The sequence below is a fragment of the Accipiter gentilis genome, chromosome Z (genome assembly GCF_929443795.1).
Source record: "Accipiter gentilis chromosome Z, bAccGen1.1, whole genome shotgun sequence".
Lineage (NCBI taxonomy): Eukaryota > Metazoa > Chordata > Aves > Accipitriformes > Accipitridae > Astur > Astur gentilis.
This window is the reverse complement of record NC_064919.1, coordinates 41,883,289-41,901,325: the sequence shown is the minus strand read 5'-3', so window position 1 is coordinate 41,901,325 and position 18,037 is coordinate 41,883,289. Positions and strand designations below refer to the sequence as shown.

Genomic DNA, 18,037 nt, shown 5'->3' with positions numbered 1-18,037 from the left:
GTTATTGGTTATTCCATAAAGTGCAGCTAAAACAAAGGTATTATTTACTCTGTAAGAAGAATAAAATTGGAGAGTCTAATGGAAGTTAATGCATTTAATTTATTACTGAATACATTCCTATCAGTTGTTAACTAATTATAGGTAGTTACATGATTGATCAACTCTTCACAGCTGTAAAGAACACTTGGTAAGGCTGACTGTGATTTTTATTCATCATCATTGATCAGTAGGAAAGGCATAAAGACAAGAGCCAGCCCTATCACTTGAAGGTAGATATCATTGTATTTTTTTGTCTCATATAGAGCTTAGTCAGGTAAGACATCTGCTCTACTAGTGCTGTGCAAAAGAGTATAGAATTATACCCGATGTGAAATGAAAGTGATGCTGAAGATGCAAGAGAATTCAAAGGAGAATATGGCCCAGTGGTTCCCCTTTTCCGTATTGAAGAGAAGCCAGCTCACAAACCTGGGCCTCTGTCATGCTTCTGAACTGCAGTGCAAAGCACAATGAGTTTCAGGTTAAGAAATTTACGTCTGGAAACCTCAGAACTAATGTAAAAAAAGAGGTGTTTTCACCTGCTGTTTAGTCTATCCATCTAATTCACTGTTGTGGCTTGTCATAGAGCTGATGGAGTTACTACTGATGGAGTTCAGAAGGAGATGGGTAATTTTATGAACAATAAAAAGACAAGTTACAAAGGTTATGGTAAGGTTAAAGTAACTTCATGCTTTATGGTGTAAACACAGCTTTGCAGAAGTAAGATTTCGTAGACTTCCCTTATCTTTTACTTTGCAAAATTGATCCTGGTAATTTTTTTTCTTCCTATTTATTTTTAATTGACAAATGTTTTATTTGCTTCCCCATCACCTGCATTTTACTCTAGCCACATTAGTCAATTGGACTCTGGACTAATCTGAGGTGACGCTGTGAATGCTGGTCTGCCAAACTCCTTGACCCAAAACTTGAGACTCCATGCATCAGTTTACATGGGCAGTGTGGATGCTGGGTATATGTAGCCAATGCTCACCTGTATGTAGAGTTTCTGTGAAGAATGGGTATGACTATGTGACAGAACTTTCCCTGACTGTGTCTGGTTATATGATACATGATTATATGGCTATATGACTCGGGAGAGTATACAACACTAGACTGCTGCTGAGGGCTATGTCTCCTAGTTTCAATCCTGTCAGGCGGCATATGCTGGCTGCCAAGCTGTCCTGAGGCTGCTATTTTGTCTCATCTTGAAATACAGAGCCAGTCAGTTAAAAGTTATGTCTGACCTGTGTGATGGTGGTGACAGAGGGGCTGCAATGCATTAGAAGACACATGTGCCAGGGTCACACATGGGCATCACCATTTCATGATTCGCTGTTCTTCTCTTCTGCTTTTGCTGCTGGTGGTTTTTTTTATTGCTGTTGTTTGGGTTTTCTTTTGTTTTCTTTTGTTTTGCTGTTGTTTTTTTTGGGGGGTTGTTTTTTGTTTGGTTTTGGTTTTGGGTTTTTTTGCTTCTCTTTGAATACATTCCTTGTAGGTCAGGGAGATGGTTAAGAAGAAGCCAGGCTACCCCAAACTGCTTTTAATATAATTGAAATATTTTTCATTCTCAGAAACTGGCTCCAAACCTTCAAGTTACTAATAAAAAATGCTCTTTGAAATGCTGCTTAGAGGCAATAATAAGATGGCTAGACTTGAGGACCTAATGAGATGCTTCAGAATTCTAGAATGCTGGAGTACATTTTTTAAAAAAAGGGATGAAATGAGTAGGTTATAAAAAAATATAAAGCATCTTAAATCCCCACTAATTCCATTACCATAATTAAATAAAGTCTTGATACATGTCTGAGACTTTTCATAATGCATACCTGGAGTGGTCCTTAGTATCTCAAGACTAGAAATCAGGAAAACTGTATTATACTTTCTCTGACATATTTTTTGACCTTGGTAAGTGACTTGCCACTGTGTTTCTGTTTGCTTTCTCCCATTTGCTTGTCATGGCTATTAATGATTAAACCTGCACAGTAGAGATCTCTCAACCTGTGTTTTTACAGCACAGCAACACAGAGCTTTATTTGCAGTTCTACGTGCTCTGGTAATAATGATGCTTGTATCGTAATACACTGCTAAATTGCAGATCTGCTTTCCAAAGAATTCAACTTTTAGCAGTTTTCACCTTGGAAATCTTCATAAGCAAGCTGAATATGGAGTGTTCAGTATTATTCTACAAGAACGTCAGTGAGGTGTTTGTGCCATAGTCTGATGTTAAAAAAATCTGAACTGTGCTTGTTTGGACTGTGACATAGAAATAGACACTTTCATTATTTATGTAAATGTCATCTTCTGAATTCTGCAAAGTTCCTAAACTGAAAAACATGTTGTTGTTGCAAATCCTATAGCCTAATTGTATAGAAATTTCATTTTATTGGGAAGTGCAATACTTTTTGGTTACATTGCTGTTGTATTGTGAAGGAAGAATGCACTATGAATTTACCATTTCCTGCCCAACTGTCTTAATCTTTACAGTCTTTCCTAATCTTGATTTAGGTCTTTCAGAACTACAACAAAACAAAAAGTTAACAAAAATAATAGTTTTTCCATTCTGTTAATGACTGTTCCTCTTCCCTGAATCCCATCTACTGTATTTTTCTCTGAGAAAAACTAACTAGAAGTATGATGTTTTGTATGTAGGTGCACAATTGTTTTATTTAGTGGCAAGTAATTTTGGGGTTAATTATTGTATATCACATTATGTATATATCCGACTGTTTATTTTCTTTTTTGACCACTAGTGCATAGTGAACACAAGAATTTCACTGACTTATATAGTTACTTTTTTTATCTTTCCATCTTTTCCCAGGTTTCAGTAAGTTTAAGAAATGTGTTCCCTGTTCTTGTATTAGCTTGTACTTCTCCATATTAGATTTTACTTGCAGTTGTGAAAATTTTGACAGTTTTATATGCATGCTGTTAATAATAAATGTTACTCCTTCTAAGTATTTGCTCAGTAGTCATAGTTTCCTTTGTTATATTCATGTTTTTATATGCTCAAAGCATTACACAGGTACTTGTAAAATGTCATGTTCACTGAAAATATTATCTGGCATTGCACATGATGTACACAAACACGCAGAAGTTTTTTGTTGTTTACTATTAAAAAATTACTGGGGGAATAAATTTCTCCAGCAGCAATGTATAGCTAAGCAGAGATAAGTTGCTTGGACACAGTCTGAAGGGGACTGGGTAGTAAAAAAAATTGTTTGGAAGCTGCTTATTTTGTTATAGGACATAGAAGAAAAAGTGTAAAATGTATCTGACCTTATACTGTTTCAGTACCATGAAACCTGATTCTACATAATTTATCTTGTGAGTAAGTATGCTGGGACAGGCCAGATGACTGATTTTATTAGATATCTTTTCCTTGTTGTTTAAGAGACACAGGCCAAAATTTAGTAATCCAAGGAGCATTATGGACAAACCTTCAGTTGTATCTATGCCTACCTCTTCCTAAGGTATTCTGAGTTGATAGAAGAGCTCCTGACATAATTTAGACCCAGAAGCTTGCCTGAATTATAGGAACCTTTTGGCTACACTGAGACCTGGCCAGATATTTTCTATGCAGGCAATTTTTTTTTGGTTGCTTTTTAAAAAGACAATTTCAACAAGTGCTTCATTAGTGTATCAAAGGGGAGCAGGGGTGAAGAAAGAAAAAAAAAAAAAAATTAATGAATTTCCAGTAAAAAGCAGATGAGGTTTGTAAGCTTGCTATGTTCTCATCTGTGGGGCAGTACCAAAGGTCACATGGCTGGGTGGTATTACTGGAGGGCTCCAGTGTGTTCAGTGCCTGCGCCAGGTCTCTGTAAGTTGCATGGCAGGCGAATTCTTCCTGTAAAATGTATCTTGAAAGCCCAGCTTCTTTACAAGCTTTCATGAATAAGTATATAAATAAGTATTCAGTTATATTTTTATAAGCAGACACTTAATAAGAACAACAGTAATTTAATACTTTAAATTACTTGGACACACCCAAGTTATTTGGAGGCAGCCTGGATGGAGTAGTGCAAAATAGCAATGAAGCACTAAAACCTGCAAGAATTCATAGCCTGATGCTCCTAATTGCACCAACAAGTTCTTAGAAAGTAGCCAAATGTCTATTTGTGCAAAACTCCCGCCCAGTGTGCATGCAACATATGTGCCATTCCTCAGCTTTCTTGTCCAGGGCAGGAAAAGATCTTTCCCATATCTGAATCTTTTACTAATATTAGTTGTATTTCTGATTTTGATGTGTTTGTATCCGAGCAAGACATAAAGCCTTCTAGAAATACTGTTATAATATAGAAAGAAAAGAATCCTTTGGGAAGAGATGAACTCAAAATTTTTCCTGTTAGGTTTGTCACCACCTGAAAGAAACTATAGAAAAAACCCCTGCATGTATCTAACAGTGCTATGAGAAAGGAAAGAAGAGGAGAGAGAGAAAATTTGCTATAATCCTGGCAAACCACAAACTTGTGAACTGTCATGTTCAATTGTTGACAGTGTTCTCAACTGCAGGTTTGTGTACTATCAGTGTCATGCACATGTAGTCTGTGGCATTAAAGAAAAATAATTTTGATGATAGACATTTTGCAACAGTTTGCTCAACTAGATAAGGTCTAATTCCAGACCAGATAAGTCACAGGGTGCAAAACAGACTTATCTCCATTGTGACTTTCCTGAACTTGGGGATTTTCTTTATGAAACTCCTGCTTCAAGAACAGATAAATCCAGTTCCAAGTTGCAGGGTTCTCCTGCTTGGTAGCCAATTAGTGGTATTTTTCAAACTGCTCTGGTGTCCTGCACCACAGCAGGCAGGAATCTTGTGGATTTTAGTGAAGTTACTCTGTGCCAAGGTAAAAAGAAGTTCTACCATTTCTGTTTGTAAAACAAAACAAAAACTTTGGAGATCCTTATTCCTGGTATCATAGGAGGCAGCTCACAGATCACAGATCTTCTGACCACTGCTTAAGTCAGAATGTCTTTTTCCCCTTAATATTCTGTCTTCCACTTACATTTATAAGCAAGGTGATTTCTGGCTGACATTCCAAGAAAGCCTTGTTTCCACGTTCATCGGGCTATATCTGTTCAATCTGATGTAGAAAACAGTTGTCATTGCCCAGCACCAATATACATAAGGTGAAATGATTTCACCATCTATCATCAAAATGGTGCCACTCTAATAGGTTAGAGCCATAGGACCACATTCTTAGTTTCACTTGAATATTTTTCTCACATAATTTTTCATAGTATTTATTTGCTTCTGTCAATATTATGCCATTACCTGGTTCTCTTCTACTGGTATTATCTCTTCAAATATCCTTGATAATTTTTTCCTTTCAAGTGAATGGTTACTATTTTATCAATGTAAAGCAAAACCAACAACCAGTGTGTTATAATTATTTATTTTTGTTGTCATCTTTGTTTATGATATCTTTTTTGAGTTGTTACAGAATAAATTTTCCTTCTATTTTGTTTTCCCCTTGCCCTACTTTGGCAAATAGTCATTTACTCTGGGTTACAGAATGAGCTCAAATGAACATACCCAGTTTTTAAACTCAGAAGAGTGACTTCACAGGCTACAGTGTATTGTCATAGCAAAACAGAATTGTAGTATATGTTTAAATCATAAGATGGCACCATTTGAATACTATCTCTTCAACTGCTGTTGCATTTTGGAGCAGAAATGAGAACAGATTCTGTCTTTCTATTCTGTTTTGAAAGTGAGCACTTCTGGTAATCTCTTCGTGAAGGAACAGAATATATCTTAAAAAGGTCTTTTGATATATTCAAAGGACACTTACTATCCAAACATTCTCGAGAGGTCAGTTAAGGCCTGTATGCTGCTGACATTGCTGCTGCTCTTCCTCTTCTAGTGGTTTTAATTACAACATGAAGAGTATGCACCCAAAGTGAGCTACGGCATCCATTTAAGTTGATGAGAAACCTGTAATTGACTTTTGGTAGAGCCTAGTTTTCTTTTCTGATATGTGTCCTTTATTTAAAAGTTTTGGAGATTTGAAGATGACTTTATGATCGCAAAGTGCAATAATATGTGCAGTCTGTGTGTAGCTGCAGCAGTAATACTACAAAAATTTAATGTAACTAATCAACATGAATTTATTTTTTGAGACAGTAAACTTGTTTTGGCTTCAGCCCAGAAAATCATTAATCGGATACTTAATTTCATGCATGTGACTCATCTATTGGCTTGGAACAACTCCTATACTTAAATTTAAACACATGATCCACATTCTTAGGGATCTTAACTGGATGAAGATAGTCCTGCTCTTATTGCTATGTGGTTCTTCAATCACCTGTGAATGATCAATACCTGATAATTTTGTGAATATTGCATATGCAGCCAGCTTTCTCATTCTTTGCAGACCTGATGAAAGGTTTGTGTATACAAAAAAATGCTCTAATAAAAAGCAAAGTCCCTTTCTACGAACTTTTTATGCTTAGATCATCATAGCTATAATTATTCTATTAGACTTTAAACATTAGGTGTTTGAATGATGGTAATGTTCCAAAGATGAAAAGGGATAATGTTAAACTTCAAAGTAAACAGTCTGGCATCAGAATAATGTCTGTTTGTGGATTAACTCTGCAAAAGATTTAGGATTTTAGCATTGCAAAATCTGAATAATGCCATTTGGTTGAAGATATGCTTCCACATACATTTCTTGGATTTAGCTTATCATGTTACCACCAAATGAAGTGCTGTTTGAAGTCATGCATTTTTAGGCTTCAGAGGGTTTTGTCACAAAATATGTGAATAAGTACCCTGTTACTAAGTGTGGGGTTGACTGTTAAAAGCCTTTGCCTCCTCAAGTTTAAGAGTCCAGTTTGGAAGTCCGATGGTGGACTGGGCTATAAATAAACAAGTGTGACTTCATGAAAGTTATCTTCCACCTCTAAAGATGCTTGTACCCTGTTTCTTTAATTGGTATATCTCTCCAGGAGTGTCAATGAGATTGGAGAAGAGGTTACACTTACAGTTCTGTGAAAGAAAAGCTGGGGTTTTAGTTTGAATGCCTGAGAGCTAAGTGGGCAACTGTGCAGTTTGCACCTAGGGTGCTCCTTTGTCATGCACACCGTACTGCTTTCAGCAAGCTAATGAGATGCTGAGTGCCAATCTGTCTGTTTTAGGACACAACATATGTGATAACCTGATCTTACTGAAGTGGTGCAAATTTTTTTGAATTCACTGAGTCTAAAATTTCTGGGCAAAAGCACCTTTGTAGTGGATTGATAGACGTTTCCGGGTTAATCCTTTGTATGTCTAGTCATACATTGAATTTGATGGGATGTTGTTTCTGTCTCAGAATGTTTGCATGTAATTGAAAAATACAGTAATTTTGTGGTAAGGCTTGACATGACTTTACACCTTTTCATTTGCTGGCGCTAAGTAGTATGCAACTCATGGTAAACTTGCATGCAACTTTATCAGTAAATCCCTTTCATGGTAAAAGCAGACAGGAATTAAAAACACACCCATTAGTGAAATAACTTGTTCAGCCCAGGACATGATGTCCTTTTCATTCAACTGAAGGTTCACCTGTCAGAGGGAAAGAGAAGCAGTAGAGTTCTACAATGTTATCTGGATTATTTCTATGAAAAAAATTATTAAGATAAGCAAAATGGGGCACTTTGTCAAATAAAAATGACAACAGTGATTGAACATAAGGACCACAATAAGTGGGTCCAGGTAGCTAGACTATCAAATATAACTATTTTTTAAAATGGAACTTGCGTAAAGCCTATACACTGATTGATTCAAAGTCATATAACAAAGGAAAATAGCAAAAATCAGCATCACGCAAAAATAAATTATTATGTAAAAATGATAAGGGAACCATGCTTGTTTGAAAATGAAATGTTATAAAAGGTGCAAAAATCCATCAGTCCTTCAAGAAGAAATAAAATACACAGGGTTTTCTTTAGAAAATATAACACATAGGAGCCATAATTTCCAATGCATCGTATATCATAGATGTTTGTTGGTAACATATCAGAGACAGATTAAATAAAAACTCCATTAGGCTTCAACATACTATACAAAATGGACAGGTTTTGTTAAATATTACCCTAAAAGAACAAGTACTGAGGGCTTGCAGTTTACACAATATAATTATGGCTCCATATATTCTGTGGCATGCTGAACTAAACTTTATATCAAGAGAGTTCATAGCCTTATATTTTTTTGGTACATTTTTATGGGAGTACAAACTTCTGAAAAATGTAGATTCTCATCTAATCAAGTATTAAAACAATCTATTTTCAATACTGTATAAAAAAGGCAGAAACGTTTATTAAAAAAATACTGCTATATTAATGTTACTTTTAATATTTAACACAATAAAGCACTTTCAGGAAAACCTATAAAACTAGTTACTACTGTTAAAGAAATACCATTTTACCACTTAATGTTAACATTATCAAGTTGTTTCAGCATGACAGGTGACTGCATGTGAAAGCAAAGTGTTTAGGAACTTGGGTGAACGGTGATGTCTTTATTTTAAAATAACCTACTGCTTGGTGTTTGGAGACTGTGGCTTTTCTTCTTTGGGCATAGTCTGAGAACTCTTTTGGCAGAGTTTGTTGAAAGAAATGTATCAGCAGTTTTAGCAAATTGTTCTGAGTAAAGAGAAACTTGAAATATTTGCTTGCGATTTGGAATTGTGACAATAATTTGAAACCACAAAGTAAATGCAGTGTAAAGATGGTGCCAATTATTTTCTCTATTCTCTCATTGCTATGATCTAGAAGAGTCACTCTGCTTTCCTTGTTCAAAGGAAGGTTCTGTTTTGTTGGAAAAAAAGATTCAGCATCTGGAAAATTTACAGTATAGGAATGAGGGTTCATTGCTAGTAGTCAGTCCTCAAAATGACAAAATGGTTTGGAAGTGAGATGTATCAGAATAAAATGTGTGCTTGCCTGTTCTGAATCAGGAGTCAGACATTTCCATGGTAATGCCTCACCAAGGCTGTTTTAATGCAGATTTAGAAATTATATCTTTGACTTGAGATACTCTGAACCTTAATTATGTTTTAGAAAGGTAAACTTAATTGTGTAGTCATTTGTAATAAGATAACTTCAGTAAATCTGCCTGAAAACGTTGCCCCAAATTTTTAAGGTCTGGCAACAATATGATGTTATATCTAGAAAAAACAAAACAAAACCCTGACCAAACAAAAACCCCACACCCACAAACAAAAAAACCACCACCAAAACAATCCGAAACCGAACTGGCTCTGACACAGCACCAAGTTGTGAATGTGAACATTTTAAATGGCATGAGTCAAATTAAGATGAAAGTCTGGCAGTACTGCAGTAAGACGTTTGGCCATAAAATATAACAGAACATAACTTGATTCTTAAAAAAAGATAATTAAAAAAATATTTCTCAGAATGTATTTTATTACTTTCTGATTTTTTTTTTTCATAATTGATGCTGTTGCTTGCATTTTGCTCACTTTGGAAGTGGAAAATATGTTTGGTTTGGGGTTTTTGATTCCTAATTATTTTCTACATTCTAAGAAACGTTCAGGCAAAGACCAACAAATTTTTTTTGCTACTTTCTCTTCTGTATCAGGATCTACAGACCTAGATTATGATGGTGACATATGACTACAAGCTCCGAGACATAGTTTCAATACTAAAGTACTTTTTTTGCTTAACATTTATACTCTTTTGACATTCACTTTAGCTAGCTGCATGGTTTTATGAACACTGGTAGTGTGAATAATTGATTCAGTACACAGAGAACTTTATTTAACACATTTATTTCTTTAACAGATATATTTTACATTTGTAGTTAACCTTCATTGCACTAAAGGTTTATTACTTAAAAATGTAATTCCTTTGAAAAGTATTCAAATAAAAAGCTCTAGTGCACCTTATATATTTAGTTTGCAGTATGAAAGATGTATTTTTAAAGATCTTTGAAAAATATTGGACCAAATTTTCTGTTGGTTTAAATTGGCAATTTCATTTTCTAAGGGTCTCGTAACAATACACTTTCAGTGCATAACAGAGTTATAGCAAAGGAAATCTATGTATTTTTGATGGGAGTTATAAAATCTCTGATTTTGAGGATGGTAACCTGGATTCTATAAATTATCAAAACTGTGTTTCGTCACTTCAGACCTTAGTTCATATGTAACTTAGGAAGGAACTAAGTCATTGTCTGGTTGCAGCCTTGGTGGCACCTGAAACTATAGGTTTTATTAGAAAAAAAATTCATTCAATACCATGACAGTGCTAGAAAGGTGATGAACACTTTGGGACGTAGTTATTTCTGAAATCCTTTTTCCTATAAAATGTGACTAAGTGATAAGGCTGGCAAAAAATTGAGTAAAAATATAATTCAATTCTTATTTTTCTAAGTGCTTTGAGAGGAATAAGAATGTTTGATGAATGAAATGTCTTCTTGTATCTGCAAAACGTAACTAAAATAAAGCACCACTTCTTTCTAGCTAAGTAACCTGAAACAAGTCACAGTTGTGGACATGTCAGCAAACAAGTTCCATTCTATTCCAATCTGTGTACTCCGGATGTCTAATTTGCAGTGGCTGGATATTAGCAGCAACAACCTGAAAGATCTCCCAGAAGACATAGACAGGTAGTTTATGTTTTAATTCGTTGACAGGCTTGTGAACTATAAAGAAAATGTAGAAAATAACAAGGTTCCAAGGGACACCATTAATGAAAAATCACATGAAAAAATTACATTTGGATATGCATCAGATAGTTTTGCATGTAAGCTTTACTGTTATTATTGATGGACTAGGTCAGAGAACAGAAACTACATTTTTTAGCTCATTGATGGCAGATTGCACAGTCAGTGCCTCTACTGTTCCATTAACTAATTACATTTTCTGCTGTATTCATGATATTTTGTCATTATATCCAGGCATTGCTCTTTGGGAAGTTCATGGGGCATACTCTGCCCCAGTTCCAGCAAAGATGATTCACCATATGCAGTTAGCAGCAGTATCAATCTGGAGGGTAGAAGGGGTGGAGGAAAACATGAACTAAAGCATATTTAAGTTACTGAAAGAACCTGAAAAACTTTTTCAGTAAAGCAGAAAAATATTGGTAAGATTAAAAAAACCCACTGACAATCCTCCCCTCCTACTCCAAAGTATATATGCATGTGCACACATATACTCACTCTCTCATTTTAGAGATCCACTAGAACTCATTTTAATGGGACTGATCCCTTTAATGGGACTTACTAGCCTGAGAAAGCACTTTTATTATCCCTAGGCCTATTTATTAATTCTGAAATCCTGTTGTAACTTGTTTTACAAAACTTTACATAGCCGTAAGTAAACCAAAACACATATTAAGTGAAGTTTATTAAAAAAATGTGGATTATTTGTTGATCTGGGAATAGAGATCCCTGAGTCAGAAGAGACTTCACAGAAAACTCATTCAATCTTAACTTTCACAAGACCTTTGTTGTTGGGCAAAAAGACTTTTCTGGGACATTGTGTAATCACAGATTTCTCTGACAGCAGGGCTGAAGTCTTAATTTATGTAATTCACATGCTCTAGCCACAATAGTATAAACCTGCCATTTTCTTCCAGAGGACCTGAGCAGAAATTTGATTAACTTCAAAGAGCTTCTAAGAAGATATTTTTATTTTATGGAAGGATACACACTCAACTTAAGGATCATTTTTTTCCCTGTAACCTATATATATTTATCTATCTCCAAAATATTCCTTTTCTACATTTCATCTTCTCCATTTCGTATTGAGTTGCCAGCCTCAACACTAAAGCATCATAAGCAGATAACACAAAATAAGATTTTCTCTGTTTGTCTTTGAGTTTTGAATTTCGAGATCTCTTGGGCTCATGTGTGTTCTGAAGGCTAGAAAATGTCAGGATATGCCCCGCCCCTCCCCCATAAACTGGTACTCTTATTCAGACTCATGATTTCAATGCCTGCAGTGTCGAAGAACCTCAGTGAACTACCATGAAGTCTGTGATTAAAAAAGATGAGTTGGCAGTAAACTGAAGCCTTACTTAATATCTTTCCCTAAATTCAAACAAACCATATGGGCCTGATAAACAATAGCCTGCAACAGTGTTTTAGGAATGGACCCTTCTGGTCAAATGAGGTAAACTTGTTTCATCGGTTTGCTATGCTTTTTGTCTTCTATCTACTCCAAGGCATAAATGCACAGCCACAAATTACTACTGAATTAGGAAAAGCCAGGGGAAATAAAGCAAAAGAAGCCCAATGCCTTCCTCCACAAAACATTGCCATTAAATTGATTTCAGTGGGACAACTTGCAAAAGTCATATGACCAGGAGCTGGTCTTTCTCTTGCTCCCCACAGTACTAATTACTAGTGAAATACAATAGATGGGAGTATACTGCCTAGCACAGATGTATTTGGTTCATAGAAACCAGCATATGGGCAAAGGTGTAAGCTGGTGACCCACATTTTTCATTAGTTCTGGGATACACATGTTGAGGCTTTATATCATAATCTGTCAACATTCTGTATGAAAGCACAGTAATTTTTGTAACATTTTATCTTGGCCATGCTTCTGAGTACATGTCAGAGGTATGCTAGTAATATCTATAATGTTGAACCATAACTGGAAATTTCCATTAAAGTTGATGACAATTTGTGAAAGTGTGGTATAAGTAATTTTTGAGAAGCCAAACGTGGTGCATATAATTGTTCTTTTTTTATACAAGATTAAGTATGTACTGCTATTTTGGATAGATGTTCCTGTCTGAAATAAATATTTTACATTATCTTTATCTTTCACATTTTTACAGGTTAGATCAACTGCAGACGCTTCTTCTACAGAAAAACAAGTTGACTTACCTTCCACGAGCTCTGGTCAACATGCCAAACCTCAATTTGCTAGTTGTCAGTGGGGATGACCTGGTTGAGATACCTACAGCTGTCTGTGAGTCAACCACAGGATTAAAGTAAGTAAAAGTGACAGAGGAAGGAATATGTTCTTAAGAAGATATGGTAGATGCACCCAAAAGAAACACTTTTATAAGCATCAGTTTCTACCATACCTGGTGGTCAAATTCTGACCCAATTTATATCAGAATCCTTAAGGATGCACTAGCATTGCAAAAAGCATTGCACTAGCAAGATTCGAAATTGCAGAGAGGTCGAAGCTTTCTGGTTTTCATCTGCCAGTTCCCTACACTGTGTGTCTGTATGCCTAAATTGCTATTCCTGTGTAGACTTGGTCGTAGTAGCTCTACCTCTGGAGTTGCAAAGCCATGCCCCAGAGTGGGACCACTCGTCTGGCAATTAGCTGTTGATAAGCTCAGTGCAGTCAGAAGTATGCTGTTGGGAGTGGGACACATGGCTAGTTAAAAGGCTAAATAGTGTCACATGAGGTTAGTAGTTCATCTATTCTTTGCTGTGAAACAGTACCTTGCTGCATGGAGGATAAGACTAAAAGGCCTTTCAGTCTGCAATTACAATGACCTTGCATTTCTGCAGGCGATGTTCAGAGTTTTGATTATGAAACCATTCAAGACTATATACTGGGTCTGGCTGGGATGGAGTTAACTTTCCCCATAGCAGCCCTTACAGTGCCAGGCTTTGTATTTGTAGCTAGAATGGTGTTGATAACACACCAAAGTTTTTGACTACTGTTGAGCAATGATTCCACAGCATCAAGGCTGTCTCTCCAACCCTCCCCCACAAAGGCCTGTAGGCTGAGGATGAACAAGAAGTTGGTAGGGGACATAGCTGGGACAGCTGACTCAAACAGATCACAGGGGTATTCCATACCGTATGAAGTCAGGCTCAGCAAAAAAGCTAAGAGAAAGGAGGTGGGCCATTTGTTATTAAGGTGTTTGTCTTTCAAAGCAAACACTACAAGTACTGAGTTCCTGCTTCCCAGGAAGTGGCTGGGCATTGCCTGTTGATTAGAAGTAGAGAATAATTTTTTTTTGCTTTGCTTTGCTTTTGCTTTTCTTCATTAATTCATCTTTATCTCAGCCTGTGAGCTTTTCATCTTATATTCTCTTCCTGTCCTGCTGAGGAGGGGGAGCGAGAGAGCTCCTCAGTAGGCACCTGGCCAGCCAAGGTCAACTGACCACAGACTCACAGCAATTTATGAGATTTTAAAAACCCATATGATTTGTTGGAACATTTGTTCTTTTGAAAGTAACAATTTTATTGATTTTTTTCCTTCTTGGAGTGGTAATATCATCAGAGATTTTCAGAATGCTGTGAACTATATTTGCACATTTTGTAAGTTGTTTATGTAACCATCTAGTTTTTCACCTGCAATGTGTAGCTTTAGGAAATTTGCAAATACGACATAATGCATGTCCAGTCATGCATTGGAAAAAGAAGTACAACAACCAAAAAATGGAGATACATGTCAGCTAAGTGATACTGGAAAAATTCCAGATTGCTAGGCAATGTTTTTAGGATGAAGTTCATACCTCTCATTAACAGACGTGAAATTACAGTGTAGTCTGTCAGAAGTTCCATAATAAAGAAATATATCTGTAAGTATATTTCAAAAGAAATATATCTGTAATAGCAAAGAATGATTTATGTATGTAGGCAAAAAGAAAGAGATAAATCTAGTCACTTTTATATGGAAAGTGGAGTATAGAGAAGGTGCCATCTGAGATCTTTATTTATAATAATAACTGGATCCTAACAATACCATGATACAAAAATTGAGCAAGTGTTCTTTGTTTGCCCTTCTGGCTGTAGTAGCAACTTCTAAAATGTTGTTCATGTTGGCCAGTGATGTTCAGAAGCCTGTTGCATATATTCTTATGTTAATCTCTCTAGATTTGTAAGCCTCAGGGACAGCCCAGTTGAAACTATTGTATGTGAAGACACAGAAGAAATTATAGAAAGTGAACGTGAACGGGAGCAAATTGAGAAAGAGTTTATGAAGGCATACATTGAAGACCTAAAGGAAAGGGGTATGTGTTACAGTACACTTCCTGCTGTCTTGGTTATAGATGCAGACATACATTTGAAACACTAGTTTTTATGAGTACAAGCAATATACCCTTAAACTGTAATTATCTGTTATGGTCTTAAATAAGACTAAAAGTGAAAATGTCAAACGTGTTTTGTTAAAAGTTTGGTCCCTAACTAAAACACTTGATATTGAACAAATGTATACAATTCAATGATAATGTATGCAATGATTAGCCTCATTCTCCAGGTTTACTTACCTGTCTTGGGATTAGCATTAGCGATTTTGAATTCCTGCAGAACTGCCTTTCCTCAAAAAGTAATGCAGTGTATATATGAAATGCTCTTTGCATTGATAGAACATTCTTTAATAGTGTATCTGTATGAATGCACTAATTGTTTAACCACTGTAAAATTATTGTAGTAAAATCACTGCTTTTTTCTTTATTGCACAGCATGTGAAAGTTTACATATTACTTCGTTTTGCTATTCTGTCTTATATTTACCATAATTAAGTAACTGTCAATCCCTGGAGTCTTGTTTAGTAAAATGTGTTAGGAAACAAAGGGAAAATTTCCTCTGAACCAAAATAGCCTGTAGGCTCTGTTTAAATCTCTCTGAGAGATTGTGTGTAGAAATGAATTTTTGTGGAATTAATCTTACGGTACCTTTTAATTTCTTGCATGTCATGTAAGTGGTCTGTATAGTGATCCTACAAGACCTGGTAAAAGAGAAGTGTAAAATAAGGCCACAGGATGTGGCTGCAGGATACTTTTCATGTTCTGATACTGGACTTTTGCTCCTTAATGGCCATAAGCTACACACTTGAGTATGCAAGCCGTCTAATTTTAAAGTGAAGTCTGCTCTAAAAGTGCCAGATTCTGATAAAAGTAGCAACAGTGGTTAAAACAAGGAGAAAGAATGGAGGAAAAACTGAGGTCATAATTTAGCTTTAGCAATACCCACGAAATATGTAGTGATGAAGTTGTATTTACATACTTGTGAAATGTGGAGTCTAAGATAATGGGTGCCTGAAACCTGCATTTGGCCCTGTCAAGCATAGGCCAGCTTTATACTCCTTTGGGTCAAAGCAGCTCAGGGATACACTTTTCTGCCTTCCTAGACAAAACTTATTTCCATGCTTTTTATGATGAGGTTGGATCATGGATCACTCCTGGATTTCCTGCTTCTGAACTCTTGTGCTATATATTATGCCAACACCTGCTTTTGAAAAGCACAACAGTGAAGGAATAGCTTCTGCGTAATACTAGCCAGCAGAATTTCTGAAAGATAGCACAGAGATCACTTGTGGAGTATCTTTGAAATAAAACCAAATCTAGCTGTTTCTAGCTAAGGGCCCCATTTATTTGTGCTGGATTACAATACTGAAGTCTGAGATGTATTTCATTTTTCTCTTTTCACAGATTCTACTCCTTCCTACACTACAAAAGTATTACTCAGTCTTCAGCTCTGAAGATCAAAAATCTCTACAGCACTAATGAATATCAGAATAACTCTATTTTTATCCACCTGAATAAGATGCTGTTTCACCTTTTAACCCAACGTATTTATTTTCAAGTCCACAACAACAGCCACTAATTTACATATAGAGCTGGTGAAAGTAAATACTTACTGTAATAAATTATACACAGGCAAAGGTACCCTTAGGATGAAGACATTATACGTTGTAATAGAGACAGTGGAACATAAATCATCATCTTAAAAAGAGAATTGATTTTATAAGAGGGGAAGGATTAATTTAGAAAATGAATGTGACCTATTGTATTCTTAAGACCAAATAACACATTTAGTTCTTTACAATATTTAAAGCATGAACACATATATAGCTGTTTGCATTTACTTTCTGTCTTCAGAGAAATTGCTCTCAGGATTTTCAGTTTAGATAATTTTCAACAACTTTATACATAGAAACTGTAGCAATTCTGCTGCTTTATTCAAGCATATTATAAGCTTTTACCTGTTTGCAAATTCAAGTACCAATGTGACTGAAACTTCTGTGTTAAGCAGTCTTACAATATAGCAGTGTATTAAATAAGATTTTAAGAACTAAGCAGTGTGAACAAATACTATCAGCAAAATGATCATAAAGGTTTTCTACTAATGGTTTCAGATTACAGGATTTTGTGGACATTTATTGGAATTTTCAAAGTTGTATAAGAATGAGTTTGCTTGATAAAAAGTTATGTTGCTTGCTATTTAATAATCTGTTTATATACAATTATGTAAGTATATATACTGTAGAGTTTCAGCAATCTAGATTTTCATATATCTTTTGTTTAATAAATCAATACTTTTTAATCTAAAAAGACTTGAGACTTTGAGAATTTAGACTCAAATTAGACTCAGATTAGAGAATTTAAATAGTCCTAAACTTATGAGTGCATGTAGAGGAAATCACATTTACATCTTGCTTTTTTATTATAGATGAGCTATGTCCAGTTTTGCACAGTAGTGACAATCATATTTAAAAAGCAAAGCAACAAAGGATGTGCTCCTCAAGACTTCCATATAAAAGAACATTGCTTTTGACGTTTTCTTTCCTTTTTAGCATTCAACCTTTTGAAAGAAGAGAATTTGTAAATACTAGATGTGTTATTTATTCCAGTCACAAACTCCTGCAGTTATATTACTATCCAAAACTAAACCTTCTTGAGTTGGTCTCTAGGTGTTATTGCTGCTTTTAAGCAAGTCCTGGAACAAAAAGAAAGTTTTAAAAAACTCCAAGAAAACTTGACATTGATCTGAAACAGAAGAATGGAAAATCTGATTTATTTTTTTTTTATTACAAAGATATTGAAATATGATAAAATAGTGGCAAAGTGGGCTTAGAGAAATCAGACTCTCTGAAACTACTCTACCAAATTTTCTTGTAGTGAAATTATACATTTGGTTGATTAGGTATTGATATTGATGCAATAAACTCCTATAAGACATCAGATCTGGCATTGCTTCAAATTCTATCTCTAGAGTTCTATTGTAGTCTAATATGATCCACTGATAATCGTAGGAATGGAAATCACAACTGCTGTATTTATAGAA

The 18,037-nt window shown here is 35.4% G+C and overlaps 1 protein-coding gene across 1 annotated transcript in view; it reads left to right on the top strand.

Annotated features, from left to right (window-relative positions):
* LRRC2 (leucine rich repeat containing 2) overlaps positions 1 to 16,498 on the top strand; it is a 55,923-nt gene extending 39,425 nt beyond the window's left edge. The window contains exons 5-8 of the mRNA XM_049795445.1: positions 10,509 to 10,654; positions 12,835 to 12,990; positions 14,843 to 14,979; positions 16,402 to 16,498. Of these exons, the coding sequence (XP_049651402.1) occupies positions 10,509 to 10,654; positions 12,835 to 12,990; positions 14,843 to 14,979; positions 16,402 to 16,451 (489 nt within the window). The 3' untranslated portion in view covers positions 16,452 to 16,498. The remainder of the gene's footprint in view (positions 1 to 10,508; positions 10,655 to 12,834; positions 12,991 to 14,842; positions 14,980 to 16,401) is intronic.
* The last annotated feature ends 1,539 nt before the right edge of the window (positions 16,499 to 18,037 follow it).